This window comes from Pleurodeles waltl, chromosome 6 (genome assembly GCF_031143425.1).
Source record: "Pleurodeles waltl isolate 20211129_DDA chromosome 6, aPleWal1.hap1.20221129, whole genome shotgun sequence".
Taxonomy (NCBI): Eukaryota; Metazoa; Chordata; class Amphibia; order Caudata; family Salamandridae; genus Pleurodeles; species Pleurodeles waltl.
The window spans coordinates 1556574607-1556587963 of NC_090445.1; the positions used below are offsets into that span (position 1 = coordinate 1556574607).

General features: G+C 45.3%; 1 protein-coding gene across 2 annotated transcripts in view; it reads right to left on the reverse strand.

Annotated features, from left to right (window-relative positions):
• MTOR (mechanistic target of rapamycin kinase) overlaps nt 1-13357 on the reverse strand; it is a 1113749-nt gene that overhangs the window by 856536 nt on the left and 243856 nt on the right. For both annotated transcript variants that reach the window (XM_069241238.1, XM_069241237.1), the window contains exon 11: nt 6252-6496. In XM_069241238.1, coding sequence (XP_069097339.1) covers nt 6252-6496 — 245 coding nt within the window. The remainder of the gene's footprint in view (nt 1-6251; nt 6497-13357) is intronic.

The window sequence follows — 13357 nt, forward strand, 5'->3', positions numbered from 1 at the left end:
CCATGCATCTGGGTCATCGTGGCTCATCTCTGTGTGCGTTGGAGATTGCATCATTGGGGGTGTTGCAATTGGTGACAGTTGCGGTGAGCGCTGTGGCGATGGTGGTGGCGAAAAACGTGGTGGAGTTTTTTCTTTAGCCACTTTTGCTTTTGGCTGTTTATCTGTTTCTTGGAAAGCAAGTTTCCTTTTCATTTTAATAGGGGGAAGAGTTCTTATTTTCCCTGTATCTTTTTGAATATGGAGCCTTCTTTGTGTATAGCCTGGCTCCCCCATCTCTAATTCTTGTCCAAATTTATGGCCTTGTAGTTGTGCTGAAAGGCCTTGTTCTTCGGAATAAGAGCTTTGTTTCGGCTCCAATGCTGGGTGTTTCGGCCCCAAAACTTTTTCCGCAGTCTTTTTCGGCTCCGAAGCCACCTTTTTCGGTTTCGGGGTGCCGATCTCTCAGTGGCGACTTTGGCCGGAGCCTGTATCTTGATGTCGAGTTTGGTCAGAGCCAGTATCTTGGTGCAGAGTATACTCTGTGCCGGTATCTCGACCGGAGTCGGATTACTTCGACATGTGTGTGCCCTTTTTCGGTGCCGATGGTTGGTCACTTTGTTTACGGGTTAAGCCATGGCCTGCCGGCGGTGGCGTCCCCTGGGCCTTCATTATTTTGGCGTGAGTTTAGGCCGGGGCAGTTTTACTCACGGTTTTCGTCAGCTGCTCACTTTCGGCCTCGTCCGAGTCGGCAATGGAGAAAGTCTCCTCTTCCTCGACGTCGTGGTGTCCTGACGGCGTCGACGCCATTTGAAGCCTTCGAGCTCTCCGGTCCCGTAGCGTCTTCTTCGACCGAAATGCCCGACAGGCCTCGCAAGTATCCTCTTTGTGTTCGGGGGACAAACACAAATTACAGACCAAATGCTGATCTGTGTAAGGATACTTATTGTGGCGTTTGGGAAATAAGCGGAATGGGCTCCGTTCCATGAGCCTTGAAGACGCACGCGGTTGGGCCGACCAGGCCCCGCCGGGGGATAGAAGCCCCGAAGGGCTACCAGAGCTCTTCTTTTATTCGGTGTCGATCTGCTATAACTAACCCGATACTGAACGCAAACAATACCGTCGAATTTTCCGAGATTTAACTAACTTTCCGAACCGTAACATGGAGCGAAGAGGAACACGTCCGAACCCGATGGCGGAAAGTAAACAATCTAAGATGGAGTCGACGCCCATGCGCAATGGAGCCGAAAGGTGAGGAGTCCCTCGATCTCATGACTCGAAAAGACTTCTTTGAAGAAAAACAACTTGTAACACTCTGAGCCCAACACTAAATGGCGGGATATGCACAGCATGTGTATCTGCAGCTACACATGCCATCGAACATATATATATATATATATAGTGCATTTACGTACCTCCTATTGGAGGGTTGCCTCTCTAGTATTTTCTGATACTATGTTCCAAAAATAAAGTACCTTTATTATTGTACAACCAAGTGTTTTCTTTCTTGTGTGTAAGTACTGTGTGACTGTAGTGATATTGCATGAGCTTTGTATGTTTCCTAGATAAGCCTTGGCTATTCATCCACAGCTACCTCTAGAGAGCCTGGCTTCTAGACACTGCCTACACTTCACTGAGAGGGGATGCCTGGACCTGGCATAAGGTGTAAGTACTATAGGTACCCACCACACACCAGGCCAGCTTCCTACACCTTATTTTAAGTGCATTTTAAAATAATGGTCTTGTTAGTTTTTTCTTCATGACCTGCCGTGTTTGGATCACTATCTCGGCCCCAAGAGTTCTAAATGTACCATATCATTTCTTTAAATACTAGCAGTTCTGTGTACATGTGTTTAAATCCTATTGTGCTGTAAGCAATGTTACTGGTCTAGTATGTAATGAAATACATCATTTACCAGTTCCCCCAAAATTCCTTATAGGGGAACACGTCTCATTGATCTATAAAACATATTTTATTTTAAGCAATGTTACTTGCGCACACGTGTTAGAAAGCTGCATTTGTCGCTCGTGTTTCAACAATCTGCCAAAGAAAACTCCTAATTTCTAACTTGATGTTATTTAGATACTCTCAAGTTTTGACACTATCACAATATGCTTTAAATTAAACATTTTGGGAGACGAATGGGACCCAAAACGTTGTTTTCACTTGGGCCCAACAAAACCTCTCTAGTCTGCTGTGTTGGTAGATGTGAGTTCTTTAAGGATGGAAGCATAACACATCAGTTATCCATTCAAATGTGACAGCAGTGTATGCCACTATGGGAGAAATGCTCATTAGTGGTTGCACCACAAATACGTCTCCTATCTCACCTTAAATTCAGTTTTTTTACAGAAATGTAGGAAATTGGAGATTCAATACACCTAATATAAACGACAGAAGGCAAAAAAAACAGCATGGCAACTAACTGAGCCTGTCAGCAGTAGTAAGGGGATATTAACAAGGGGATTCCGCAGGACGTCGGAGGATTACAGTGTATTGCGTTATCAAGGTGTGTAGCAGATGGATACATAAACTAGTGGGGAGGTTCATGAGGGGAGTAGGGAGATAAAAATATAAGGCGTGACATGTGAGAGTATCAGGTTACAGGTGTACCTGCATTCTGAGTGTCCCCATGCACTACCCAGGCTTCTTCATAACTCCCCAATATCCAGAATCCTGGAGTCAGGTCAGCCAGTTAGTGAAATGTTTCAAAGTTGCAGCATAGTATGTCCTTGTAGCCTCCTTTATGATAGTCATGCCTCTTTGATGAAAAGTTTAGGTATCCAAATTCTAAGACTCGAGTGGCCAGGCTGAAAAGTTCAGCAAACTGGGGTCTGGATGCCAAACTTGTAATGGTCTCATTATTAGGCGTGGCTAATTTTCTTGCGCAGTGCTGCTGAAAAGTGTGTGACAGGTGAGAACCAACGTTAGCATGTACATGTGTGAGAAAAGACTGTCATGGGAATTGTTTCTAACCTACAAAGTACAAGACCCATGTCTGAGCATACCCTGACCACTTAGATCATTGCTGTGAGGAAAACAAAAATATGACGAGTAGATTTCTTGAATTCATCCCAGCCATTCAATTTATCATACATTGTATCCATCACCTTGTTGTTTTTTGCAGCTGACACCTTAAGAGTGACAGATATGCTCAGAGGTGGGTCCTGTGCTTACTGTGCCACAAGATTCAAACACCACTCTAATAAAGTGGCCCATATAGGCCAAAACTGGGCCTGCTTGTGCTCCTTTTGGAGGGCACCTCACATGATAGTTTGGGATAGACTGTTCCCAAGAAGAGAAGGGTCAGTACCTATTTGCATACGGAGAATTTCTGTCTAGAGAGGCATGGTGGGTAAAAACAATGGACTGGAATGCGGCACAACAATCACCAATGGCTGAGATTAAGTTAAGCATTTCATCCACCACCTTGTTGTTTGCTGCAGTTCTGGGGCATTCAGGTGTTGAGCCACAGATTAATACTAGAGACCATTCCCACCTACCGAATTCATGAGGTATCTCTAATAATAAACAAACTGTGGTCACAAGAACAGATTATTTGCTACCTTCTGTGAAGCAACCACTAGCCCTTCCACTCTCTGCAGATAGATAGCACTGACTTCGGAGCCATCTACTGACTGGCCTCAATTTCAAACCTGCATGAGTCATCAGGTGCATAGAGGATGCCATTATTCCTACCAGTTTCATGATTTTAATCATGAGAACTGTACTCTGAAATGTTAATAGCCTCACTGATGTGGGAGGAGCCACTGCTTTCAAAGTGTCGACATCAGACACCAGAAAATGCTTGTTGCTTAGGAGATGAGAGGACTTCAGTCAATCAATCAATCAATCAATCAATAAGGTAATATTTATATAGCGCAGGTACTTTGCTGCAGGTCTCACTTGAAGAGCCAGGTCTGTAGCCCCTTTCTGTCAGAAAGGACGAGGTGCGGAGGTGGAGGGTATTCCAAGCTTTGGTGGCGATATGTGAGAAGGAGCGTCCTCTGGTGTGGCAGTGGCATACGCAGGGGATCTCTGCAAGTGCAAGGTGTGTGTAGTGAAGATTCCTCAAGGGGTAGTAGAAGTGTAGCTGGTGGTTCAGGTAGGCGGGTCCCTGGTTGTGGAGGGCTATGTAGGCATGAGTCAGGAGCTTGAAATCGCATCTCTTCTTGCCCGGAAGCCAGTGGAGGTCTTAAAGATGCTGAGTGATGTGAGATCTTTTGGGTAGGTTGCCACATTGAACATGCCCAGAAAATTGGCAAATCTCAAAAAAGCAGCGCTGAAGAAAGATATTCGTCTCTGTGGCGATACTCATACAAATTCTCACACTGAATGAACTCAACTAATAGAACAATGTGACAATAAAAGTGAAACCTGTGAGGGACTCTGCAAGCTGGTGCAATTCTGTCTAAAAGAAAAAGCCCCATAGTGATGTTCTCGAAACCGTTGAATAAAATGACTTTGTTCCCCATGTCTACGACTGCAGGTGGGAGAAAGTTCCAAGGAAGTGCAAACACGAACATTTCTAAATTCTTTGAAAAACAAAGATTTAAACCAAATGTAGAAATAAAAAAACGTTTTTGTGCAGTTTAAACTGAGAGAATGTGTGGTGACTTCTTTTAATCTGGGGCCAGCTTTTTCCTATATATGAGAATTATAGGTTGGACTCAGCTGGATGTTCAATAGCAGTGTTCTCAACTGTGTTCGTTTCTCATACATAAAATGTTAATAATTTAAGAGTAACGAAAATGAACAAGGACCCTAGAGTTGGAAAGAAGGAATATTTGGGTGTTTGCCTCCAATTCCCACTGTCTCAGCAACAAAAGGTGAAGGTAGACTATGGCTGACAAGGTGAAAGAGGACTATTTGCAACAATTTGAATGCACGGTCGAGTAAGCTTACTGACAACAAGGCAAAACTCGAAAAAGATGTACAATACAGGAGCTTTAAGCAAAAGAAGTTCTGCACCGTGAATAAAATGCTAACGCTCTACACTCTTTTTCTACAAAAACAAAAGCATCATTTTACTTCGTTTCATGGTCTCAAAACCAAGTACACTTGTGCAATACCACAACTGCTTCTTAATTACTGATCTAAAGGGATGTGCAAGATGATTAATCATCACCAGTTCTGCCACACACAGGACTGCAGAAGTCTGTCTGCGGGTTCTTGCGCTGGGGAGAAAGACATTTCTGGCCACCCACATAAACAAGGTGAAAAGGCAGCCTTTACTTTGCATTCCTTGGATATCTATTTACAAAATGAAAAAAAAAAAGATCAAGAGAGGCCTTGAAAGCAACAAATGACCTCAGGACCAGGAGTGGCTAATGTGGCTCGTGTACAAGCAACCTTTTGCCCTAAATACACTTTATTTATGGTTAGTGGTTTATGAATATCCACAACTGGCTCCACTCAGTAGCACCTAAGTAAAATCACAAAAGTCAAAGAGTCGTAAAACTGCTGTTTTCAGCGTCTGGCAGAGTGACTTAATTTACTCCAGAACTCAAGCCCCTTGAGGCTAGAATATGCCAATGGGGTCAACTGAGGACAGACCTCACTAACTGCACTCTGATCAAATCTCAAAAAGAACAAAGTCCACAAGTCATATACAGTGACATCTCTGAGGAACTGAATAAGGCACACTTTTAAAGACAAGAGCACACCTTCTCTAGCTGCTACTGTGCTGTTTTTATAAATCTGAGCAATGCCTATAGCAAAGCTTCGAGGAGCTCTGCAACGTAAAAGTCTGTTGCCAGGTTCGGTAGAGCTGAAGGGCAGCAGAGAATAATGCTTTGGGAATCCAGAAATAAAGACAAGATTGGTTTTGACAAGGATCTAGGCCAGCCTGGTTAATCCTCTGTAGCACTCTGTTTCTCTGTAGTATACTGTAGCTAAGACAGAGGTCACTGGATATCATTAGCATGGAGTCCCCAGGGGTTTATGGATGTCTCAATCACAGTTGTTCTTTTCTGTTGCATTTATTGGGAGACGTGTATGTGACAAGTTGGTACCAGATCCTTTAATCTCACAGAGGGTTCTGGGATAGTTTAGGGTTAAAATCCACTCTGGGATGTCCTGATACCGTGCTCCAGTGGCCCTCTCTCTGGATGTGCTTTCTATAGGATGTTGTGGGGCTCAGATGCTGTCAAAGGCTGATCCATCCCCTAAAGCCTCCCAGACAGCTGGGAGAAAGTTTACTCTTCTACACTAGGGATGCTGCATGGCTTTGGGGCTCTTCACAGATGCCTTAACTAGAAAATGCACAGCTTACCTTCAAATTCGAAAGTGCCTAAAGTTCGCAGAGCAAGAGTAGTGATGCCTACATCACTGGCCTCTGGGATGTTGGTGAGACTGGGGGAGGAAAGTTGGTGCCCAAGACCCTTGGGCATTCCTGGGTGACGCAAAGGCTTGTGCATGAGGACAAAAGACAACATCTTGAGCAGCCCATCCTGGATGTCCTTCTTCAGCATTGGTATCTGACGACTCAGGTCATACATGACAGCTGTGAGAGCCGGGCTGAGGAACAAAAGACAAACAGTGTAAGTTTGTTCAAAGATGAGCTGGTAACTCACCAGGCAAACCACAGGCCAGGGATCACCATCACAGGTAGACATCTCTGGCCAAATAACACTATCACAACTGTGCACAAAAAAACATAATTTCGAACAAATTACAACTACATATTACACAAGCCATAAGCCTGGAATCACATTAAAATAAAAGTTCATATTTTGCACAGAACCTTCTGAAAGAAAGTGATTACTTCTCTGTAATTCCATTTCACCAACATTGGAATCTTTCATATATTGACATGCTTAAATCATTTAGCCTGGGAATCTCTGGTTCACTTAAATAGCAGTAAAATGGAAAAAGCAGCCTCAAAATCGCCATTAGCCTCAACAACAGGGTTTGTATAGAAGCACATCCACCTTATTTGAAACATTCCGAACTTCAGCTAATAATGTGGAAGTGCTAGCTCTCCTCCTCTTCCTAAAGTCCACCATAGCACAAAGTCTGAGAATAGTATATAAAATAAGACTTTGACAGTCAAGGAAGGAGGGTCGCATGTAAATAAATAATATATTCTACACACACATACGTAAGATTCCCATGTTGGAGAACTAGAGTTAAAGGGAGTAACTAATTTCTTTTCCAATATTGGATCTTTCATATATTCATATGCTTGAATCAGAAGACTAAGCAGTGTATATTAAAAAATATAACAAAAGTTTGAAGCAATCTAATTTTATCGAAACAGGTTTGGGAGGATTGTCTGCTCCACTGCTGCATCAGCTTTTCAGTATACGTCAAGTCAGAAGTGTTTCGTGAATGTGTACCTGCTCTTTCTAGGTGGTTGTACAGAAGGTACCTCAGAACAGCACACTGCGTAGAGTGACACAGTTGATGCAACTGGTGGAAATCACCAACACTCTTCCCTGGGGTGGACACTTGGCCTTGGTGCGATGAAAGGCAACAGAGGTTGACAGTCAACATGCTATCCCCTTCTTGGACAGAGGGCAACCTCTTCCTTGCTGTCCAAAAGAGATGTTCGGTTGAACTGGTGAGCATATGCTTTTTGTTCTATCAATGTAGAGACAGAGGCATCTACAAAAGTCCAATGAATGTAAAGCTCTTTCTGCAGATGAAGCCGGGAAGAAACACTGTGGCATGATTGGTTCACTCAAGTGTAAGTCAGTAGGAACCTTGGGTATAAACCTGAAATTGTTTCTCAGAATGACTTTGTCCTTTGTGAATCCTTGTTGATGCTGGTGTTAATACAAGCACTATTTCCCAGAACATGAATTTCCTGTGTGTCGTGTGTACTGGTTCAAAGGGTATTCCATTAACTGGATGAGGACAATATTGATCTCACAAGGAACCAGAGTGAGTTGTACAGATGGATATGCCCGAAAAAGTCCTTTCATAAATTGTTTTAAGATCCACTGAGAGAACTGAATAGATGACTATAGATTTGCTCTTCTAAATCCTGATGTTGTACCAGATGAAAAAATTACCTACCTTGGTAACACTCTTTCTGGCAGAGACTCTACATTGTCACAGATTTCTCACCTTAGGAATATTCCCCAGACATCAGACTGCATCTGGAAACATTTCAGCAGTACGTCTGTACCCTGGCAGGTGGTGTTGTGCGGTGCTGCACTGATGCCATTACAATTCAGAAATTACATGATGAGCATTTGTGGTTGCCACTCCTGTGCACTGATGCCAGCTCCTTTCCGGCGTGTCCACACTCCCCAGACGCAGAGCCCCAAAAACAAATTGGTATAACCAATGTGCAGAATACCAGATTTAGAAACTTTTTAATGGGTAGCGTCCAACCACAAAACAAGAAGAATGGGAGGGTCAGTAATAAATATGCGGCTAAACAGTCCCTAACATAAAGAGCGTTACTGAAGGTATTTAACTTGTTCTGATGTTGACTTCTAGCCACCGATTCCTCCCTTTTGAATAGATACCAAAGCAGAACTTAATTGGAGGTGGGTCTGATAATGGACTTTAACCACAAAGTCCTGCAGCACCAAATAGACAAACTGCCCCTCTCGGCGAACCTGACTGTCCAGACAATAGTGCTTTGTGAGTATCTGGGTGGAATCCCACATAGCTGCCTGGTAAATGCCTAGGACAGGGCCTCGGCGTAGCAATAGTGGTAGCAACTTTGGCCATGGTAGAATGAGCACGCAGTTCTTCTGGGGGTTGTTTTTTTAGCCAATGCATAGCAGTTCTTATGCAGAGGAGGATCCAGCTGGAGATGGCTCGCCTCTGCACAGCTTGCCTTTTTAGCACCAGAAAACCACACAAAAAGCTGATTGTTTACGCAATGTTCTTTGGTACGATCTGTGTAAAAGTTTAGCCCCTCTCGGGGTCCAAGCAATGGAGTCCCTCCTCCTCCTTAGAGAGGTGAGGCAGAGCATCGAACACCGACAAGGTGATGTTCTGACTGACAACACAACTTTAGGCAAGAAAGCTTAACAAGTCCACAAAACCGGTTTGTCTGGGAAGGTTGTTTAAGGCAGGTTGACAGGGAAAGCCTGAAGCTCCCTCACACAAACCTGAACAACATACTCTCCATGCCTAATCTAGAGACACTAGAATGACTTGGGCCCCATTAGCCCTGGATGTTCTTGAGAACTTGAGCCAGGAGTATATCGGCAGGGAGGCATATAGGAGTCCCGAGCTACATTCTAGGCGGAAGACTTCTAGGATTGAGAGAGAAGCTTTGGAAACTCCAACTCGCAGAAGTGTTGACACTGTGCATTCACAGAGGTGGCAAACAGATCAAGCCAAAGGTCTCCTCATTCGCAGAACAAACAGACCTTGCGCCACCTCTGGGTGTAACTGGCATTCCTGAAATGCTAGGCGTTGACGGCTGAGCTTGTCCGTCCTGGCATTCAACAATCCTGTAAGGTGGTTTATGAGTTGGAAAACTAAGGGGTGACGCCAACCTACTCTGTATATTTCAATACAGTATGGCGGTGATGTTGTCCATGAGCACATGTACCAGCCTCCCTTGATGGTTGGATGGATGTAAGGCTTTCAATGCCACGCGGATGTCCTTCAGCTCCAGAAGTTAATATGGAGCCAGGCCTCCCGTGGTGACAGCCCAGAGGTCTCTGTTGTCTATCTCCCCCAGATGGTTGTCCAAACCCAGAAGCAATGCATTGTTTACCACTGTCAGCTCTGGATGAAGAAGGGAGAGGGGTTTGCCACAGACTGAATGCGGTCCAGTAACCACCAACGCAGATAGTTAGCAGGCTCCTATGAAATCTAAATGAGGTTGGAGAGGTCCCTTCGATGTTGGGCCCGCTGAGACTTCAGACCATACTGCAGAGCCCGTATATGCCACCAGGCATGCTCGACCAGCAGGGCAGGAGGCCTTTAGTGTCAGCAGCCTCAGAATCAACCTCACTGAAATCCAAGACCAAGGCTGAAAGATCAGGATCACAATATGAATGTCCTAGATGCATTTTCGAAGGACGATAAAGGACCATGTCCAAAATGGCTCCAATGAAGGGGACTACAATCAAACACAATATATTGTTCCTAACCAAACCTAGAGCAATACTACTTGTGCACCTTGGTGGTGATAAGGTCAGACAGTGTGTCTTCTGAGCAAGAGCCCACATCCATTCAAAAGGGTGGCATACGTCATCATCCGGCTAGCTCCTCATTGGGCCATTGCGGAACTGCCCAACAAGCCCCTAAAAATTTGCCATGAATAAACAAAACGTTGTGTAATACAGGAGCTATTTCCCAACTGAACTTAAAATTAACTAGGTATCCCTCTTAAAGGAGTTTGCTCTAGGAGTACCTGTTAGAGGATAAAATAGCTGGGAATATACTGGAAAATAATGGTCCTTATACACTTTAATCAGGCAACATGATTCTTGCCTTCTCAGTCTCTACTGATATATGACAAATCATCAAGACCAAATAAACTTAATATACATGTAGTGGGCCCCTAATGTGAATTAGTAGTTTACACTCACTTAAATGATCACCAAACGTGTATTAACAATTGGAGGAAAGTGCTCCTTTTTGACACAATCACCCCCACTTTTTTGTCTGGTATCTGATGCAATTTTGACTGAAGGTGCACTGCGCGTTCCTGCGACCCACGTCCCCAGTGCCAGATCCCTTTCCCTACAACTGTTCAGTTGTTCCTCAATTGCCCATACCTTTGGCACCCCTATAAGTCCCCAGTAAATGGTGCCCCTTGTACCTAGGAAATGGGTACCTCTCCTAAGGGCTGCAGCATATACTGTGCCACCCTCAGGGAACCCTCATCTAGCACATGCAGACTGCCATTGCAGAACATGTGTTTTGGTGCAGTGAAAAGTGAAAACATGACATGGCACACAGCCTGTGTGCTGTGTCCCCTAATACTGCACGCAGTATATAAAAGACACCCCTACAACAGGCCTTACAGCCCTAAGGCAGGGTGCATTATATTACATGCGAGGACATATCTGCAAGAACAGATATGCCCCCACTATGTCTCTGTCGATTCTCGGACATAGTGAGTGAACTGGGAAGCCATTTTAAGTACATGTGCTGGACACTGGTCAGTACGAGTTACCCAGTCACATGATGGCTTCACTAAAAATAAGGATGTTTGGTATCAAATATTTTGTATTAATAAACCCTCACTGATTCCAGTGATGCATTTATTAATACATGCAAAGAGAGAGCACCTAAGAGGTCCCCCCTGCAAACCTACCATCTACCCCTGTGCAGGCTGACTAGTTCTAACTAGCCTTTCACCACCAGACATGATTCAGAGCCCAAGGGGTGAGAGCCTGCACTCTCAGGCAGACAAAAACAAAGCCTGCTCTGGCAGGGGTGTTAGCACATTCCTCTGCATTCCCAGGTAGGGGGCTTCAAAGAAGCCCACTGCCCTTTATAGGTAGATCTGGCTTTGCTCACCGGAGAGGATACCAACCTCCAGCAAGGGCCCATTTGGCACCTGGACAGGGGGAAAATTAGTATTCAGAGAGGCATGCCCACCTCTCAGGTCAGTCTCACCCCTAAGATGAACTGCCTGATGTGGACACAACTTTTGAAAGTCTGCCATCTTGGTGATGGCAGAACTAGGAACTCTGGTACAGGGTTATGCCCACTTCCCACAGGAAGTGGTCATATAGGGTCTGTAGTGGCCCCAGGGGTAAGTAGCCTATTGGTTACTATCCTACACTCCCTGAAATGCCCCTAAAAATCTGTATTAAGGAGAGCCCTTGGCACCAGGAAATCAGATCCCGCTGACCTGAAGAAGGACACTCCAGAGACACAAAAGCCAAGAACTGAAGACCGGTGAAGGACTCTGCGCCAACCCTGTCAGCCAACTTCAACAATCATGCTAAAATCGATTCATTCTCCAGCCGCCGAAACTGCCAAAAGCCAGGGAAGACTGCCAGACTTCACCCTAGCACCAGGGACCTCCTGTGGAGTAGCAGAGCTGCTCCCCTCCATCCTTGCAAGCCCCCAAGAATCACTGAAGAGGACTCTGGACAGCCAAAACTGCCGCCAGACAGCACTACCGCACCCAAGTGTCCCAGTCCATGTTGAAGTGGGCCAACACTGTCAACCTTGTACCCAGCCTCTCCAGAGACAAAGTCCATCGTGGGTTGCCCCACTATGACCTTCAATTCGAGGCCTGCAGTCTCTTTGTGCAGGCCCCCCTCAACCGCTTCGGGTGACAGCAACCCCGACGGCCCCTTGCACCTATGACCAGATATCCCGGACCAGGGAGAAGAGGACCACTGGTGTCTCTGTATCCCCTAGTCTCGTGAAACTTAAGCCCATTTGTTGGTTCACCTGGACTGCTCCTCCAGTCCCCACCTGCAACCTGTGTCTGTGGGCCCCCTTCATCTTGACTGCCACCGGTGACAGACACCTGACGTGCCAAGCACCCTGTACACCCAACCGCCCCAGACCGAGAAGAGGACCACTGGTGTATCTATGTCCCTGAGCATCCCAAGACCTGAGCCCTCTTGGTGGCTCACCCAAACTTTAGCCCATGTCCTAACCTGAAGCCTCCTTCCAATTGGACCGATCCCTGTTGACTAACATTGGGCACCTGACACTGCAATACACCTCTGCACCCGGCCGCCCCAGTGCCACCCAGTGTGACCTGATGGTGTAGTCCTGGTCCTTGCCCAATAGTTGCCCGAAGTCCAGGAGATTGGTCTTGTAGGTCACTGTACTTTACCTGTTTGCCGTAATTGTTGATCTTCCATACAATAACGTTGGCTATTTTAAGAATTGCATTGTGTCAACTTTCCTGAACTGTAAAGATTTCTCTTGCAAAACATACTTACCTGATCGTATTGATTCTGGTGCCAAAACATATATAAAGATACTTGTTATTTTTGTAAATTGTTGTGGATCTCCTAATTGAGTCGTGTGTGTCATTTATTGACTGTGCGTGTATTTGCAGAAGTCTTGCACTCCTCTCTGAGAAGCCTAAGACTGCTCGACCACACTACCCTCTAAAAGTACACGTTGGGAGCGCTAAGGCAAGCCCTGTCCACTAGTAATGGAACTCCTGGACTCTTTGCACAATATTGAAAATGTCACTTACCCAGTGTACATCTGTTCGTGGCATCAGTCGCTGAGATTCACATGGTATGCATGAGCTCGCCATCTGGTGTTGGGTCGGAGTGTTACAAGTTGTTTTTCTTCGAAGAAGTGTTTTCGAGTCACGGGACCGAGTGACTCCACCTTCTGTGCTCATTGCGCATGGGCGTCGACTCCATCTTCGATTGTTTTCCCCGCAGAGGGTGAGGTAGGAGTTGTACTATAGTAATAGTGCCCGCGCAATGAAAAATGTAAGTATGTACCTATTAAAGGATTAAGTAA